Source organism: Nycticebus coucang, chromosome 4 (genome assembly GCF_027406575.1).
Source record: "Nycticebus coucang isolate mNycCou1 chromosome 4, mNycCou1.pri, whole genome shotgun sequence".
Classification (NCBI taxonomy): Eukaryota; Metazoa; Chordata; class Mammalia; order Primates; family Lorisidae; genus Nycticebus; species Nycticebus coucang.
Window position 1 is genome coordinate 112,472,979 of NC_069783.1, and position 19,375 is coordinate 112,492,353.

At 43.2% G+C, this 19,375-nt stretch overlaps 1 protein-coding gene and 1 pseudogene across 5 annotated transcripts; one reads left to right on the forward strand and one right to left on the reverse strand.

Moving 5' to 3' along the window:
- Positions 1–1,086: 1,086 nt before the first annotated feature.
- On the reverse strand, positions 1,087–19,291 carry MTRFR (mitochondrial translation release factor in rescue). 5 transcript variants are annotated; one of them, XM_053587948.1, is made up of 3 exons: positions 19,235–19,291; positions 6,454–6,763; positions 1,087–2,476 (listed from the first exon to the last, which is right to left on the reverse strand). In XM_053587948.1, exons 2-3 carry the CDS (start codon positions 6,733–6,735, stop codon positions 2,207–2,209), a joined length of 552 nt encoding a protein of 183 aa, XP_053443923.1. In that variant the 5' UTR covers positions 6,736–6,763; positions 19,235–19,291; the 3' UTR covers positions 1,087–2,206. The 5 variants fall into 5 exon arrangements, with proteins under 5 accessions (XP_053443923.1, XP_053443925.1, XP_053443921.1 ...); XM_053587950.1 differs by lacking the exon at positions 19,235–19,291 and adding an exon at positions 18,988–19,008; XM_053587946.1 differs by lacking the exon at positions 19,235–19,291 and adding an exon at positions 17,827–17,897.
- On the forward strand, positions 13,002–13,505 carry LOC128583614 (high mobility group protein B1-like; annotated as a pseudogene).
- Positions 19,292–19,375: the final 84 nt, after the last annotated feature.

The following is a 19,375-nucleotide window of genomic DNA, read 5'->3' on the forward strand; positions in this document are numbered from 1 at the left end:
GGGTTAAAGTGAAGTGGCAGAAATTTGAAGTGCATTGCTAGGAAAGAAAATTTAAAAAATAACAGAAGCAGGCTGGGTACGGTAGTTCACACCTATAATCCTAGCACTTTGGGAGGCCAAGGTGGGTGGATTGCTTGAGCTCAGGGGTTCAAGACCAGTCTGAGCAAGAGTAAGACCCTGTGTCTACTAAAAGAAAAAAATAGAAAAATTAGCTGGGTGTTGTGGTGGGCACTTGTTAGGCTGAGGCAAGAGGATCTCTTAAGCCCAAGAGTTTGAGGTTGCTGTGAGCTATGATGTCATGGCACTACCTAGGGCAACAAAGTGAGACTGTCTCAAAAAAAAAAAAAAAAAAAGTAGCCCCTAAGCTCAAGGTGGCTACTTCATCTGGTTCTGACTGGAAGAATTATTTGCTCTGGTGCTGGGGAAAAATTGGGTCATGCTGGATGAGGAGGATCCAACATGATGGTTTCTGTCAGGGCCTCCCAAAGGGATTTTACTTTCCACCTTGGGCACTAATCCCCTGTAATGAAGATTTGTCTTGGTGAGGGGTAGACTAAGACAAATGAGAGATTTGTCTCTGATGCAGGCACAAGACAGGTTCTGGCTGTGAGAGGCCTAAGGGCCAGCAGGAATGGGTTCTGAGGGACCGGCATCTCTGCATTTTCTTTGTGCACATAGAAATGGCAACAATTGTAGAGAAGGAAAATTGAAGCCTCTGTCCCTCTTGACTATAGCCCCAAACTTACCCTACCACTGTTACTGATTTCTTGTGTATCACCAAGACTTTACCTTCTAAGGGAGTTTGGGATGGAGAATGGTCCTACTTACTCCAACAAGAAGTAGAAAATGCTTGTTTCCAAAGCTACTCCATGGTGAGAAGAGCCTTAACTGGCACCTTCAGAGATAGAAGTTTATTTGGGGTATCTAGCCTGCTGGAAGGACTGGTCTTCATTTCAGAAATAAGGCAAGCCCTGCATCTGGCAGATCCTCTCACCTCATAATATTTTTCTCTACTTCTTTTTTGTGTGAACTCCTGAGGTGTTATAACAAGCCAAGCAATTAAGCATAGCTAAATAAAAAAACTGATTGTAAGGTCAAATCCAGCTTGAGTGATGCAAATTCACAATTCAGATTCCACTTTTATAAATCTACTTGCAAATCAACATTCAGGGATATGTGTATTTCTGCATTAGAGACATTACTTGGCAACAGTCTATCAAGGTAATGAAGTAAATGGACAAATAACTGACTTTTAACTCTTTCACCATCTTTTTCTCCTTTATTCTGTTAGCCTGACAGTAGGATAAATAACATCTGAGAATCCCTGAGCAATGGCCACCCAGCAGATGACAAAGTACCATTAAATGCTATTAATGTTTGGCTCACTTTTCCAGTTCTCCATAAAAATGGACCTTGTTGGCCAGGCATGTATGGGTCACATACATAATTCCAGCATTTTGGGAGACTAAAGCAGGAGGCTCACTTGAAGCCAGGAATTTGAGACTAGCTTGGGCAATAATGAGACCCTGTCTCTGCAAAAAAAAAGAAAAACTAGCCAGGCATGGTGATGGGCACGTGTAATCCCAGCTACTTGGCAGGCTGAGGCAGAGGCTCACTTGAACCCAGGGGTTGGAGGCTGCGGTGAGCTATTAAGGATGCCACTGCACTCCAGCCTGTGTGACAAAGAGCCTGTCTCTAAATAAAACAACAAAACAAAAACAATTAAAGACCTTACTAATATTAACATGTTTTTCAATTTTTTTTAATTTCTAATTCATAACAAAATCACATGAACAAATATATAGCTGAAAATAATGGGACACCCTTTGGACTACCACCCAGGACAAGAAATAGAACCGTGTCAGCCCCCCCTAGAGTGGCATCATAATGACAGCCCCTTTTCTCCCCCAAAGCAGCCACTGTCCTTTTATAGTAATGATTGCCTTGTATTTCTTTATAGTTTTACTCTTGAAGTGTGCATTTCTATTCACTCTAGTTTAGTCCACCATTTAAGAAACTTTTTTTTTTTTTGCAGTTTTTGGCTAGGGCTGGGTTTGAACTCACCACCTCCAGCATATGGGGCTGGTGCCCTACCCCTTTGAGCCACAGGTGCCACCCCACTTAAGAAACTTTGAAGTCTTTTAAATCTGTCAAAAATATTTCTTGAAAAACTCTATAATAATGCTGGTGATGGAACTCACCACCATTATTCCCTGGAAGCTTCCTGGCAGATTTCTGTTAGTTTTGTAGTTTTTTTCTCAGTGGATACTTTACTTGATTCCCAGAGTTCTTTCAGTAGTTTCTTTTTTTCTAGGGTTTCTTTTGCTCTTTTTTTCCTTTCTTGCTTTTTCTTCTCTGCCTCTCGTTTTTCTTTGAGAACAGGACTGTTTTCACCATTGTAGAAAATATCTACTTTCTGTTGTAGAATTTTCCGAGCTAGCTTTCTGTTTTGATCAACTGATCTTGTCTGATGGCACTGTAAGAGATAATATTTTATAATGTGAAAACCACAGGATGTTAAGATAGACAGGACCTCAGAATTCAACCTGTTTGCCTTACAGATAGGGACAGGCCCAGAAGGCAAAGCTACTTGTCAGGAGTCCTCATGGGTCAGTGACAAAGTAAAGACCAGTCTCTTTCCTGCCCCCACTTCATGACCTCTGCCTAATCCTGCACCCTGTGTTAGGTGGCTTTTGCTATGATTGTTTGTTTTTTTTTTTTGTAGAGACAGAGTCTCACTGTACCGCCCTTGGGTAGAGTGCCGAGGGGTCACACGGCTCACAGCAACCTTACTTAACTCTTGGGCTTACTTGATTCTCTTGCCTCAGCCTCCCGAGCAGCTGGGACTACAGGCGCCCGCCACAATGCCCGGCTATTTTTTTTTTTGTTGCAGTTTGGCTGGGGCTGGGTTTGAACCCGCCACCCTTGGCATATGGGGCTGGCACCCTACTCACTGAGCCACAGGCGCCACCCAACTATGATTGTTTTATAAATGGAAGTGTTATTTTTGTTTAGAAGCAATAATAAGCCTTCAAACAAAAGTCCCAAAATAATTATGAAAACATCAACTGATACATCTAGCTTGTAGTGAGAGGACAGCCACTTTGTGTGCACCATGTCTAAAGCATCTTTTTTTTTTTTGTAGAGACAAGAGTCTCACTTTACGGCCCTTGGTAGAGTGTCATGGCCTCACACAGCTCACAGCAACCTCCAACTCCTGGGCTTAAGCGATTCTCTTGCCTCAGCCTCCCGAGTAGCTGGGACTACAGGCGCCCGCCACAACGCCCGGCTATAAAGCATCTTTATTATTAGTCAACCATAACATTCATTATATAATGCCTTAGTCATTATGGGCAAGTATCTTTTTTTTTTTTTTTTTTTTTGTGGTTTTTGGCTGGGGCTGGGCTTGAACCCGCCACCTCCAGCATATGGGACCGGCGCCCTACTCCTTGAGCCACAGGCACCGCCCAATGGGCAAGTATCTTGAAAAGCTGTTTTATAAAAGAGAAATTCTGAAATTACAGTGAAGTAATATTAAAAGCAGATTTGGAGTAAGTTATATAATAAAATAGGTTAAACAAAAATTAACTGTCAGGTTTTAGAATTGTTATTCATGAATAATTTTCTTTTCAAGGAAGAAAAGAAAAGTGATCCAGATTTTATTATTTTTATTTATTTATTTATTTTTTTTTTGTAGGGACAGAGTCTCACTTTATGGCCCTCGGTAGAGTACCATGGCATCACACAGCTCACAGCAACCTCCAACTCCTGGGCTTAAGCGATTCTCTTGCCTCAGCCTCCCGAGTAGCTGGGACTACAGGCGCCCGCCACAACACCCAGCTATTTTTTGGTTGCAGTTCAGCCAGGGCCGGGTTTGAACCCGCCACCCTCGGTATATGGGGCCGGCGCCTTACCGACTGAGCCACAGGCACTGCCCTATTTTATTTTTTTTGACAGAGTGGCTCTCATTTTATCACCCTTGGTAGAGTGCCATGGCGTCATAGCTCACAGTAACCTCAAACTCCGGGCTCAAGCAATCCTCCAGCCTCAGCCTACCAAGTAGCTGGGACTACAGGCACCCACTACAACCCCTGTTAGTTTTTATTTTTTTTTTTGAGACAAGAGTCTCCCTATGGCGCCCCGATAGAGTGCTGTGGCGTCACAGCTCACAGCAACCTCAAATTCTTGGGCTCAAGCGATTCTCTTACGTCAGCCTCCCAAATAGCTGGGACTATAGGTGCCTGCCACAACACCAGCTATTTTTTTTTTTTCTTGCTGTTGTTGCAGTTGTCATTGTTGTTTTAGCTGGCCCAGGCCGGGTTCGAACCCGCCAGCCTTGGTGTATGTGGCTGGCGCCCTACCCACTGAGCTATGGGCGCTGAGCCAGTTTTTCTATTTTTAGTAGAGATGGGGGTCTTACTCTTGCTCAGGCTGGTTTGGAACTCCTGAGCTTAAGCAATCTACCTTCCTTGGCCTTCCAGAAAGTTAGGATTACAGGCATGAGCCACTACACCTGGCTTGTTTTAGATTACTTTTGGCTCAAAAACTTGGCTGTGGGGTGGTGCCTGTGGCTCAGTGGGTAGGGCGCCGGCCCCATATATGAAGGGTGGCGGGTTCAAACCCGGCCCCGGCCAAACTGCAACAAAAAAACAGTCGGGCATTGTAGCAGGTGACTGTAGTCCCAGCTACTCGGGAGGCTGAGGCAAGAGAATTGCCTAAGCCCTGGAGTTGGAGGTTGCTGTGAGCTGAGATGCCACAGCACTCTACCGAGGGCGATAAAGTGAGACTCTGTCTCCACCAAAAAAAGAAAAACAAACAAACAAACAAAAAAAAACTTGGCTGTTAAATACAGCTGTTACAGTTTGAATTTAATCTGAGTTGACTCCTCTTGGTAGGACCTTGGGCAAGTTGCTTAACCTGTCTGTGCCTCAGACTCCTCCTGTGTACCATGAGGGAAAAATCATGATTGGGGATTGTGAGTATTCAAAAAGCTAATTTGCCCAGAATAATGCTGCCCATATAGTCCCTGATCTACACGTGTTGCTACCAGTATTGTAATTTATGAAAACCTGCCTGTGCTATCTCTTTTTTTTTGCTGCCCCGCAAGCCTTGTGCTGGTTGTAGGCTCTCTGTGACCCATGTGAAGCAGAATGGATTGGCAGTTCCACAGATTGGGCTTGTCTTTTAGGGCAGTAGGGTTATTACTACCAAAGCAGGAAACAGGTACACAGCATTTCCTAGGGGTTCAGATTTTGTTGAAGGCTGATGATACCTTGATCGGAGACTTGTTTTTTATATATATAAAGAAGGAAGACTACTACAGCAGCTGTGCACAGGAATTTTTCTTCTGAGGCTGAAAATGGCTGTCCTCCATTAGCTCACCATCAGTCCCCTCTCTCCAGAAGTGTGGATATCATTAATATTTACCAAAAGAGGGGACCAGGCGTGGTGGCTCACACCTATATTCTAGCACTCTAGGAGGTTGAGGCTGGTAGACTGCTTGAGCTCACAAGTTCGAGACCAGCCCGAGCAAAAAGCGAGACCCTGTCTCTACCAAAAAAAAAAAAGAAAGAAAAATTGAGGCAAGGGCGGTGCCTGTGGCTCAAGGAGTAGGGCGCCGGTCCCATATGCCAGAGGTGGCGGGTTCAAACCTAGCCCCAGCCAAAAACCAAAGAAAAATTGAGGCAAGGGCAGTGCCTGTGGCTCAAAGGAGTAGGGCGCTGGCCCCATATGCCAGAGGTGGTGGGTTCAAGCCCAGCCCCGGCCAAAAACTGCAAAAAAAAAAAAAAAAAAAAGAAAAATTGAGGCAAGAGGATCGCTTGAGCCCAATAGTTGGAGGTTGCTGTAAGCTATGACACCACAGTACTCTACCCAGGGAGACAGCTTGAGATGCTCTAAAAAAAAGAAAATTTACCAAAAGAAGAGACAGTGACATGGAAAATATGGTCATCCAAATGTCCATTAGCCAGGTCAACTAAGGGATGAGACTGCTTGCTGACAACGCAGGCCTACTTGCTGCCTGCTAAGAGGCTTGGGGCTCACAGTAGTGATGCCAAGCTTTGTGGCCATCCTACAGTTAGAGGCCTTGAGAGAATGTGCTGCCCAGGCACCTGCCTTTATCAGCCACTGCTTAGCTTTGTCAAGATACTGCTTCCCAGGCAGGAGCCAGACACCAGTACTGTCTGCCAACTTCAAGGATGGCAGTAATACCCGGGCTCCAAAGGATCCTGGAACCAGACTTCTGATACTATGGAGGAGGTTTTGGCTTAGGAAGGACTGGCTTGAGACATGGAATGACATCTGGAGTGCCCTCTATTGCTGTGCAGGTAGAGTGTGGCCTATGCCAGAATGAGAATGCGCTTCAGCTGATCACCATCTGCTCTCAGAGTGAACTCTACTGTGGCTGCAGAAGCCCCAGACTGGGTGTCCTCCTCAATAGCACTCTTCCTCTACCTTTATCACGATGCCCGAGGGGATGTGCTTTAGCACCACACAGTTGTTCGTTTTGTTGGTTGCTTGGCCCCCTGGACCATGTCCTTTCACAAACTGCTCTTCGAGTTCATTTTCATCCAGGGAAAGCAGAGCAGGGCAATCCTTCTTGCCTGCCATGGGGACTGGGGTGACAGCTATTCCTGGGGATAACAACCTCAGCTTCTCCCAAAGCTGGAGTCCCCATGGCACTGTGAATATTCTGGTCAGGGTTGCAGGAAAACGAAATAAACCCGAGGTTCTCATAAAGAAAGTGGCTCTGCTTGCTCGGGACCTGAATTAGACAAATAAAAAGGACAGCTTTTCAGTACGATGCACTTGCCCTCAGGATTATACTTCAGGTTGTAAGATAGCTTTTTATAAAACAATTCGAAGGACAACCTACGTGTTACCTGGGGTATTTAGGAAGTGAGAAAAGACAGATGACTCAGCAAGACACCACTTTCTGCAGCCTTGCTCTCTCTGGCCTTGCTGGCTAATAAATATTTTTCTTATAACAAACCAAAAATATCTTCAAAACACCCAGAAGTGCTGTTTTCTCAGGAAGGAGAGGTTTCAAGTGTGAAATTCAAAGGTACAGGGCTGTAATTTGGTAAATATTAAATAGTACATCAAGCAAGATCTAGGATCTGAGTCAAGTGACAGTATTTAAATGTTTGAGAATCTTTTGAAAATGTACAGATGACAGTATGAGAGTCTATTTTATAGCTGAGCTTAAACAGTCTGACACAGTAAACATCACTATCAATCAATGTCATGATTGCTGTTTTTTAATGTTTCCAGTTTCATGGATTTGAATGGGAACATCTGTTCCCTTGGACGTACTGCCAATAATGAGATCCAACTGGTACTGATCGTTAAGACTACCAAATCAACTAATTTTTATCAAGGTGCTTGTTAGGTTCAAAATACCATGCAAGGTATAGCAACAGATATGAGATGAAAAAGAACTAGATTTTGTCTCCATGGCACTTACAGGCTAGTTAGTGAAGATATCAAAAAGAAAGTGTTATTTAACAATAACACTTCAAATAACTTCTCAAGACACAGCATAAGGTTGACACTTGAATAGGACAGAGAATAATAGCTGTGAGATAGGGCAAATCCCACAGACCTTTGTTTCTTTTTTTTTTTTTTGAGACAAGTCTCAAGCTGTCACCCTTGGTAGAGTGCTGTGAATCATAGCTCACAGCAACCTCCAACTCAGGCTCAACCAATCCTCTTGCCTCAGTTTTTCTATTTTTAGGAGAGACGGGGGTCTCGCTTTTTGCTCAGGCTGGTCTCCAACTCACGAACTCAAGCAATCCACCTGCCTCGGCCTCCCAGACTGCTAGGATTATAGGAATGAGCCACCGTGCCCGGCCAGACCTTTGTTTCTTTCCAGGGGTCCAAGGCAGAAGGATATGAAAGGTCTCCTATGTAAATGAGTGAGCTACAACCTGGGCTAGCTTGCTTAGCTAGAAAATGGTGAATTAGCCCTTCTCTATCCATCCCATAGACTTAAAAAACATCAGAGAGGAGGGGCATGGTGTCTCATGCTTGTAATCCCAGTACTTTGGGAGGCCCAGGTAGGGGGATTGCTTGAGACCAGGAGTTTGAGAACAGCCTGGGCAGTTTAGGGAGATCCCCCATCTCTAAAAAAGAAAAAATAAAAACACCAAGAAAGTATTCCAGAAGGGGCTTTGTTGATACTTTTTGAAGCTTACGACTGATTTTTAGTAAAATCTCTGTAGATTATGGGAATTACAAATGTATCACCTGCTTAGCATGTTTTTCTTCTTTGAGACAGGGCCTCATTCTGTTGCCCACATTGGAATGTAGCGGTGTCATCATAGCTCACTATAGTCTTGACATCCTAGGCTCAAGCAATTCTTCTGCCTCAGACTCCTGAATAACTAGGACTATTATGTGTATGCCACCACGTCTGGCTAATGTTTGAAGTTTTTTTTTTTTTTTTTTTGTAGAGACAGAGTCTCACTGTACCGCCCTTGGTAGAGTGCCGTGGCATCACACGGCTCACAGCAACCTCTAACTCTTGGGCTTACACGATTCTCTTGCCTCAGCCTCCCAAGCAGCATGTTTGAAGTTTTTATAGAGACAGGGTCTTGCTATGTTATCCAGGCTGATCTTAAACCCCTGGTCTCAAGCAATCCTTCTAGTTCAGCCTCCCAAAGTGCTGAGAGACACTGGTCACCTTTTTATTTTTATTTTTTATTTTTTTGTAGAGACAGAGTCTCACTTTATGGCCCTCGGTAGAGCGCCGTGGCCTCACACAGCTCACAGCAACCTCCAACTCCTGGGCTTAAGCGATTCTCTTGCCTCAGCCTCCTGAGTAGCTGGGACTACAGGCACCCGCCTCACCCCCCCGGCTATTTTTTGGTTGCAGTTTGGCCGGGGCCGGTTTGAACCCGCCACCCTTGGTATATGGGGCTGGCGCCTTACCGACTGAGCCACAGGCGACGCCCTTTATTTTTTTTTTTGAGGCAGAATCTTACTCTGTCACCTTGGGTACAGTGCTGTGGTGTCACTGTTCAGAGCAACCTCAAACTCAAGAAATCCTCTTGCCTCCGCCTCCCAAGTAGCTGGGACTATAGGCACCTGCCACAACGCCTGGCTATTTTTTTGTTGCAGTTGTCGTTGTTTTGGCTGGCTTGAGCCAGATTTGAACCCACCAGTCTTGGTGTATGTGGCTGTTGCCATAATCACTCTGTTACAGGCGCCGAGCCATCCTTTTTTTTTTTTTTTTTTTGAGACAGAGTCTTATTTTGTCACCCTTTGTAGAGTGCTGTGTTGTCATAGCTCACGGCACTCTCAAACTCTTGGGCTCAAGCGATTCTTTTGCCTCAGTCTCCCTAGTAGTGGGACTATAGGCACCTGCCACAACATCTGGCTATTTTTTTTGTTTAGCAGGCCCAGGCCAGGTTCGGATCCACCAGCCTTGGAGCATGTGGCCAGCGCCCTAACCACTGAGCTACGGGTGACCATAAGCCCACATCTTCTTTTTATGATATTCAGTGTGTTCTGCTGTCCCATGGGTACTAATTTAGATGGTGTCGCAAGGTGCTCCAAGGCTGTGAAGGGAAGTAGAGTGTACAGATGATACTAATGAAAGAGTTATTTAAAAAATTGATTTGGTTTAATTAATGTGTCTGAAATACTTTAGAGATATCCTCAAGAAAAGATAAATGATAAACCCAGGTACTTTCTCTGAAATTTCTACAACAAAGAACTCACCTATAAACAATTAAGTGAATAGACTAAGTCAATTTTCAAAATTTCCCTTTCCTTATATCTGTTTTCAATCCACAAAATAAATCCCTGTGTGTCAGACTGCTTTTAGTTCTTGGATTAGATTCATTATGGAGCATGAGTCCAGTACCTCTCTTGGGGCTCCTCTTCCGCTAGTTAGTAAATCTAACCCAGCAGGACAGCCTGGTATACAGTACAGAGACAAAGAGAGGAAGCAAGTCTGAGACAAGGTGAAGCTCCCAGACAAAGGACAGAGAGGAGAGTGCTTTTATCAGCTGCTTTGTCACCAGCCCACTGTTCTGTTCGAAATCTCTACCTTTCTGTCCTAGTTCAGAGCTGACAGACACACTGGAAGGTCTCCCACCCAACTGGAGTTCAAGAAGGTCTCCGGTGTTCAGTTACTGGCTGCTTTGTTTAACAGCTAATTCCAACAGCCAATCAGACAATTCTAGACACTTTTAGTATCTTGTGGAGCTTTGGCCTTACTCCAATGACTGCTAAAAATGACAAACACACCCATGGTTTCTGTTAATGTAACAGGTTCCACTTCCCCAAAGCCCAAAGAAGAATACGGGTTAGATTTCAGTTTTTGTTAAACGCACAGAGCAACCCAAAGTCTTTGGGAAACAATAAAGGCAGCTCAAATTATAGTTCATCATGACATTAAAAAAGAGAAAAAGAAAAATGGTACAGAAAAAGTGCTAGTAAAGGGAAACCAGCAGTCATGACGGCTTTGTCTCTGTTCCTTTCTGCAAGTGTGAGCTTCAATGAAAGTCTGGCAACTTCCCCTTGGCTCTACTTTTCCTTTGATGATGGTTTCCACATTGCCAAATGGCTTATCACAGTTAAGGTTAAAGCTCTTATCTTTATCTGAGTCCCTTCCAATTTGGTTAAGTTCAGAGATAATAGGTGGGAGGACTTTAGAAAAGAAAATGTTAATTTGTTCAAGAATATTTTGAACACCTACTGAGTGTCAAGCATGGGCCTCAGGGAGCCCAGGGAAATCCATAAACATAATATGCACCAGATAGCATGCAAACGAGCAGTGATTCTCCAACTTTACTATGCCCCCAAACCACTTGGAGCGCTTATTATCAGGACTTGGAACCTATGTTCTGTTGAGTGGCCCAATCATTACTGGATCCGGCCAGCACAAATTCCCACCTGAGTTTCCACATTCAACCCAATCTAAGACAGACATCTAGCTATAGGGATAGTTCAACTCTGCAACAAGGCCAGAGACTGCAGCAAACTATCACAGATTATAACTAGATATATCAAGGTGACATTGTGTCACCAAGAGCTCTAATGCTCTGGAGAGAGGGAAAGAAGATAGTAACGTAATGGCCTTTCCTTTCATGTCTCTAAGAGGGACAAAGGATATTTGAATTATTTTCAGGCAAGCATACATAAGATTTTCATCTCTGGACTTGCCTTCTAGACACCTTTTATCTAAAATTCACGGTTTAAGTATTTTTTTTTAGAAAGGTAGAGCACTAGTTTCCTTTAGCCATAACATTCATGGTATATTAAACTTGCCACAAATTTTATTAACACTAATGGAAATAGGGTGCTTTAGGAAAGATGACTGTGAACCAGCTTACCACTTAAACTTTAATGTTCACACAAATTACCTGGGGGTCTTGCTAAATGTGACAATGCTTCATTACCTATGGGGTGGAGCCAGAGACTACATTTTGTTTTTTGTAAGATGGAGGTCTCATTATGTTGCCCAGGCTGGATTCAAACTCCCAAGCTCAAGTGGTCCTCCAGCCTCAGTTGCTGGAGTAACTAGGACTATAGGCTCCTGCCACCACACTGGTTTGAAGACTGCATTTCTTTTTCTTTCCTTTTTTTTTTGAGACAGAGTCTCACTCTGTCACCCTGGGTAGAGTCCAGTAGTGTCACAGCTCACAGCAACCTCAAACTCTTAGGGTCAAGAGATCCTCTTGCCTCAGCCTCCCAAGTAGCTGGGACTACAGATGCCTGCCACAACACCCAGCTAGTTTTTTTTCTAATTTTAGTCGCCCTCTTGCTGAGGCTGGTCTCAAAGTCCTAGCCTCAAGGGATCTACCTGCCTTGGCCTCCCAGAGTGCTGGGATTACAGGTGTGAGCTACTGCATGTGCAGCCAGGAGACTGCATTTCCAAACAGCTCTCAAGTGAGGCAGCTGCTGCTGCTAATCCAGGCACTACACTTTGAGTGGCATGGCCAAAGGATTTTAGCAAGGGTGCTGCCTGTGTCCTGGTACTTAGGATTATTCAATTCCTTGAAGAAAGCTTTAGGATCATGATGGAAACTATAAAGGAGTCTGATATGTCAGCAAGGAAATCATCTAGAGAAAAGAATTAAACCAATATTGATTTGAGCTAGCAGAGAAGTGACATGGTAACATGGGGACTGAGAAACTGGGTCATCTGAAAAAATAACAAAACACCAAAAATGTCACCTCTATTTTGTTAATATTCTAGAACGGTGTTGTCCAAAATAAATCTAATGCTATGCACATGTGAAATTCCAAATTACATTAGAAAATAACAAAAAGAAATGGATGATTAATTTGAATATATTTATATTCAATATATTCAAAACATTCTTTCAACATGTAATGAATATAAAAAATGATATTTTTCATATGAAGTCTTCAAAATATGGAGTGTATTCATACATATAGCACATCTCAATTCAGACTACATTTCAAGTGCTTACTAGCCACATGTGCTGGTGGTGATGATATTGGACGATGTAGCTCTAGAATCGTGCTACTTAAAGTGTGGTCCAGCAGCAATAGCACTGCTTGGAAGGTGTCAGGTCTTTGACACCTGCTCAGACATAGTGAGAGGCTGAATTTTAACAAGATCTGCCAGTGATTCAGAGGCATATTAAAGTTTGGTAAGCATTGCCCTAGAACAAAGGAATCAGCAAGTTCTACTGGTTGCTAGGAAAGACACTTTGGAAAGCTATTGTTTCTTATTTTTATGACATTAAAGGAGTTGAGACCAGAATCCAGGAGTGCTGATTACTATTTATTCATCACTTGTCTATTCTTCAATAAGCAGATGAAACCACAGTTCTTAAAATAATGACCTAATAAATGATTAAGGATCAAAACACAGTGAGCTTAAACAGACCAATGAACAATGTTGCTTGCTTTGAAAAGACAAAATGGCCAGCTGATAGCAGCAGAGGGCGGTGGGGGTGGGGGGGAGTGAGAGCCGGACGGGTACTGGGTGACTCTGCCTCGCTGAGGAAAAATAACTAAACATGGGCAAAGGAGATCCTAAGAAGCCGAGAGGCAAAACGTCATCATATGCATTCTTTGTGCAAACTTGTCGGGAGGAGCACACGAAGAAGCACCCAGATGCTTCAGTCAACTTCTCAGAGTTTTCTAAGAGGTGCTCAGAGAGGGGGAAGACCATGTCTGCTACAGAGAGACGAAAATCTGAAGATGTAGCAAAGGCGGACAAGGCCCGTTATGAAAGAGAAATGAAAACCTACATCCCTCCTAAAGGGAAAACAAAAAAGAAGTTCAAGGATCCCAATGCACCCAAGAGGCCTCCTTCAGCCTTTTTCTTGTTCTATTCTGAGTATCGCCCAAAAATCAAAGGAGAACATCCCAGCCTGTCCATTGGTGATGTTGCAAAAAAGCTGGGGGAGATGTGGAATAACACTGCTGCGGAGGACAAGCAGCCTGATGAAAAGAAGGCTGCAAAGCTGAAGGAAAAATACGAAAAGGATATTGCTACAGACTGAGCTAAAGGAAGATGAAGAAGATGAAGATGATGAATAAGTTGTTTCTAGCACAGTTTTTTTTCTTGTCTGTAAAGCATTTAACCCCCCTGTACACAACTCACTCCTTTTATTATTTTTTTTTTGTAGAGACAGAGTCTCATTATACTGCCCTCGGGTAGAGTGCCGGGGCGTCATCCGGCTCACAGCAACCTCTAACTCTTGGGCTTACACGATTCTCTTGCCTCAGCCTCCCAAGCAGCTGGGACTACAGGCGCCTGCCACAACGCCTGGCTATTTTTTGTTGCAGTTTGGCCGGGGCTGAGTTTGAACCCGCCACCCTCGGCATATGGGGCCGGCGCCCTACTCACTGAGCCACAGGCGCCGCCCACAACTCACTCCTTTTAAAGAAACAAATTGAAATGTAAGGCTGTGTAAGATTTGTTTTTAAACCGTATAGTATCTTTTCTTGTAGTTAACACACTACCGAATGTGTCTTTAGATAGCCCTGTCCTGGTGGTATTTTCAATAGCCACTAACCTTGCCTGGTACAGTCTGGGGGTTGTAAATTGGCATGGAAATTCAAAGCAGGTTCTTGTTGGTGCACAGCACAAATTAGTTATATATGGAGATGGTAGTATTTTCATCTTCAGTTGTCTCTGATGCAGCTTATATGAAATAATTGTTGTTCTGTTAACTGAATACCACTCTGTAATTGCAAAAAAAAGTTGCAGCTGTTTTGTTGACATTCTGAATGCTTCTAAGTAAATACATTTTTTTTTTATTAAAACAACAAAAAAAAAAAAAAGAAATTCTTACTAAGGCTCGGCTCCCATAGCACAGAGCACAGTGGTGATGGTGCCAGCCACATACACCAAGGGTGACAGGTTCAAACTCTGCCCAGGACAGCTAAACAACTATGGCAACTGCAACAAAAAAATAGCTGGGCGTTGTGGTGGGGGCCTGTAGTCCCAGCTACTTGGGAGGCTGAGGTGAGAGAATCACTTGAGTCCAAGAGTTGGAGGTTGCTGTCAGCTGTGATGCCAAGGCACTCTACCGAGGGTGACATAGTGAGACTCTGTCTCAAAAAAAAAAGAAATTCTTACTAATAATTCATTTTTTGCTGGGTGTTGTGCTGGGTGTCTGTAGTCCCAGCTACTTGAGGAGTTTGAGTTTGCTGTGAGCTATAGCACTCTACTGAAGGCAAACAATGAGACTCTGCTTCAAAAAAAACCCAAAAACTAATAATTCATTTTTCAAAAGTGTATTTTTGTGCTCCTTGCAAAATAGGAGTTGAAAGAAAGTAGGCTTTCTCTTTCACATCTAGCTCATCCTCCAGCTCTAGATGCCTGAAGTCTTGTAAGGCTTGAAACACTCTGCAAATGGAATCACTGAGTATCGTGTGTTAGGCTTGCAACAGACCATGTCTTTTCCTAGGCTTGGGGTTTTGCACTGAAGATAAAGTGCCCCTCAGATAAGTGTTTACAGATAATTACTTCTCAAACAAGGAAAGCATAATAGATTGAGCAGAAAACACAAAGCTGTTATCTTTGATTCTAGAGGACAAGAGGAAAAGGAGACTATTCTGCCTGGCCTAAATTTAATAGGCTTACTGCTGCAGAGGTCAAGAGACAACTAGTGAAGTATTTAAAGAGAAAAGTATTCAGTTCACGATATACCAGCATCCACAGAAAATTACACCTCTCCTATTTATGTGCATCACATTTCTTCTATTTAAAGCATCTAGCAGGGACTTTATAATTTTTTTTTTCTTTTTTTGGAGATAGGGTCTCACTCTGTTGCCTGCACTAGAGTACAGAGGTGTCATCACAGCTCACATGAACCTCAAAATTCTGGGCTCAAGTGATCCTCCTGTCTCAGCCTCCCAAGTAACTGGGAGTACAGACACATGCCACCCTGTCTGGCTAATTTTTCTTACTTTTTGTAGAGATAGGGTCTCACAATATTGCCGAGGCTTGTCTCAAACTCCTGGCCTCAGGTGATCCTCTTGCCTCAGCCACCCAAGGTGTTGGGATTATAACTGTGAGCCACTGTGCTGGGCCTGGAACTTTATGAAATTTATGAACTACAGTTAAAACAGAAACACATAAAAAAGCAGCAATAATAAGGCTGTACATTTTCTTTTCTTATAGCTTATACTACCATTAACGATGCCTTGTATTTGTTTAGGACTTAAACAGTTTCCAATGCACTTTCAAAACACATTATTGTATTTAATACAAATAAAGAAAATAAGGGATGCATACTATGTGGACTATCTCAGGAAGTCTTATTTTGGAAGATCATTAGGTTTTCAATTTCTCAAACTAAATTTATCCTTTCTATAGCTTATTTTGTTAACTATATCTGTTCTTTTCCCAGTTGTTTAAGCAATGTTGGTATGTTTTCCTTAACTTTCTCTTTTTGACTCTTCCCTCCTATTTTGTTGTTCCAGAAAAGCCACACTGCAGAGGATGTGAGCTTTGTAGTTAGTGTGCCCTGTTTTCAATGTCTCAACTCTATGAGACAAAGTGGCACCTTTGGCCACTTTTCCTCATTTCTAAACCTATAGTGAGAAGAAACTCATCTCGCCACAAATGTAAAGTCCTTAGTGCTCATGAAATGGTAGCACTTCAGATCCCTACCTATAGGAATCCTCATCTAACACACCACATTTGGGATGGCATAAACCCAATCCGGGAACTGATTATTTCCTGGGCTTTTGTTTTAGAGCCCAGAGTGAAAGGCATCTAGAACAGTGACTGCAGATTACTTTACTTGGTATGATTCAGTTTATAATAAGAAGTACATGGAAACCATGATATTACTGAAAATATGGTATTTAGTGGGGTCACAATTCTAGTCTATGAAATGAGGTGCCAAGGAGATTATTATGATGCCAAAAATACAGCCTGACTTCTTAGCAGGCTCAAAATACAGCTTGACTTCTTGGCAGGCTCACATTGAATGATAACAACCGCCTTCATGGAAGTAGGTCCTAGTTTAAATATAAATATCTTTAGGAATTCTGTAACATAGTAAAAAAAAAAAATCATGAGGCTCGGTGCCTGTGGCTCAAGCGGCTAAGGCGCCAGCCACATACACCTGAGCTGGCGGGTTCGAATCCAGCCTGGGCCCGCCAAACAACAATGACGGCTGCAACCAAAAAATAGTTGGGTGTTGTGGCAGGCGCCTGTCTTCCCAGCTACTTGGGAGGCTGAGACAGGAGAATTGCTTGAGCCCAGGAGTTGGAGGTTGCTGTGAGCTGTGATGTCACAGCACTCTACCCAGGGCAAAAGCTTGAGGCTCTGTCTTAAAAAAAAAAAAAAAAAAAGAAAAAAAATCATGAAAGATAAGAAAAAGAAAAAAATAAAATTAAAGTTAATCCTTTCCTTCCATGTTTCATTGTTAAACTACACATTTAAAATTTTGTTCTCATTTTTTGCTGTGGAGAAGGTATCCCAAACAACAAACTGTTTGGACATAAAAATCAAGGACACAAAGTAACATCCTGGTTAAGACAGGATACCAAATGCCTTAAGCCATTATCAGCTACTGTTACCAAATAGCCTGATAAATGGAAAAGATCACCACTCAAAAGCTGTCAATGTGACATCTTCAAGACACATGAGAAATACTTGAGTAATTCCTTATAATAAAATTGTATGGCTTGGTGCTTGTACTCGTGGTTAGGGCGCCGGCCACATATACCGGGGCTGGCAGGTTCGGACCCAGCCTGGGCCTGCTAAACAACAATGACAACTACAACAAAAATATAGCCAGTAGCTGTAGTCCCAGCTACTTGGGAGGCTAAGGCAAGAGAATTGCTTAAGCCTAAAAGTTTGAGGTTGCTGTGAGCTGTGATGCCATAGCACTCTACCGAGGACGACATAGTGAGACTGTCTCAAAAAAAAAAAAAAATGTACAGTAACCATACCTTTATAAAGGCCATAAAATAGTTGTGTAAGCTTGCTTACAAATAGTGCAAAATCTCCAGTATGGGAGGAGGTTATTCAGATTAGATGAACAATTCTCATACTTTAAATTTCTGAAGACTTCTACTTTGTTTTCTACATTCAGAAATAATTTCTTTGGTTTTAAACTACCTTTTCATTGTTGATAAAGCTTTGAAAGGGGCATTTCTTCTGTCTAGTGTTATTAATGAAAGAGAATTTCCACTGTTAATTTTATTAAATTAAGAACCTACCAAATAGCTAAACCTAAGGTAAGAAGTATGGTATAAATAACCTTGCCAATGTGTGTCACTGCATGAGTGGGTTAATAAGATAACACACATAATCAGAATACTAGTTCCTAAACATATTGGCTTATTAAGACATAAATGGATTTAAAAAATTACCTAAAATCGGGCAGTGCCTGTGGCTCAAAGCAGTAGGGCGCTAGCCCCATATGCCAGAGGTGGCAGGTTCAAAGCCGGCCCCGGCCAAAAAAAAACACAAACTGTAAAAAAAAAAAAAAAAAATTACCTAAAATCACAATGCCAAAAAACAAACAACAACAAAAAAACCCCAAACACACCAAAACTGAACACAGTCCATTCAATTTTGTAGCCAAAAGCAATGATTTACTACTGCCTCTTGCACGATGAATACCTAATCAGTAGTACTCATTTTTGGGATTAATATTTTTCTTGTAGGGAAACACACTTCTCTGCCTAGCACTGTCTCAGGAATTCACACTTCTCAATTACACAGGTACAAGATTCTACAGTGTCTCAAATGATAGATTTTGTGACCAATTGAAATTAGTGCTAAAACTGTTTTCTTTGGTGGGCTTGAAAATAGCCCATCCCTGGAAATAGAGCCATGTGCTTAATGATGATTTTGTTTTGCTTAAGTGTTACATGAACATAACAGGGACGGGATGATTAACACTATCTGGAGCGGGGGTTGTCAATTTATTTAAGCTTAAGATTTTAACATTGATGGGGTTTTGGATAGAGATTGCATTTTTGCTGTTAAAAGGAATTGGTAGAATTCTTAGAAGGCTCAGATGAGATGGAATGCCTCTCGGTAGACATGTCATTCTAGGGGCAAATACATTTCCCGTGTCCTGGCTTCTTAGCGTCACTTCTGGCATGCCTGATGACAGTGCTTGCAAAGTCCCTTTACAATGGGCCAGGATACGTGGAGTGAAATCTAAGAGCTGGAAGAGGCTTACAAGTTAACTGGGCTGAAGAATTGGGGCTGAACAGCGCTCCAGAGATGGGCTAGAGGCCTGCGGGGAGGGTGGGTTCTCTCTGCCAATCAAGGGCAGTGGTGACACCTATTATATGCCACGACAGAAACAGGCTCTGATGAGTGGTTAGAGCTCCATCCTGCTCTGCGGAATAAGTAAATTTCTATTTCTCTTTGGGCCTCCAGGGATCTGTTTTCTCCAGGACGGTCGTTCCTCCTCTCCCCAGCCCCAAGTGCTGGAAAAGCCCCACACCCGACCTCTAGCAACCCAGGGTAAGTCAAGCTCAGAGAAAACCGAGCTCAGGTGGCAGGACAGGCTTCACCTGACAGCCAGCAGGGGTTCGGCTAAGGCGGCTGCGCGACTCCGGGTAACAAGCACGGAAAAGCTCTGGCATCCAGGCTCCTCGTCCTCTCTCCAGAGCCCTTGGGAGTCGTGGGCAGCTATGAGTCCCTGGCTTCCCAGCTTACCTGGCCTCAGGATCGCTTTCCTGCCTCCAGGATCGCTTTCCTGTCCCTAACGTTCTTGAGAGATTCCGAATCACCTGAAGAAACAGAAATCGCAACGCGTACCTGGGTCTGCGCACGCGCCGTACTTTTGCCGTGCTTCCCTCACCCGCCCGAGACTCATTCTTATTAACTGCGCATGCGAGAATCTGAGCGTTCTTTTCCCGCATGGCAGAGGTAGGTTCCTAGAGAACCAATCAGAAAGGA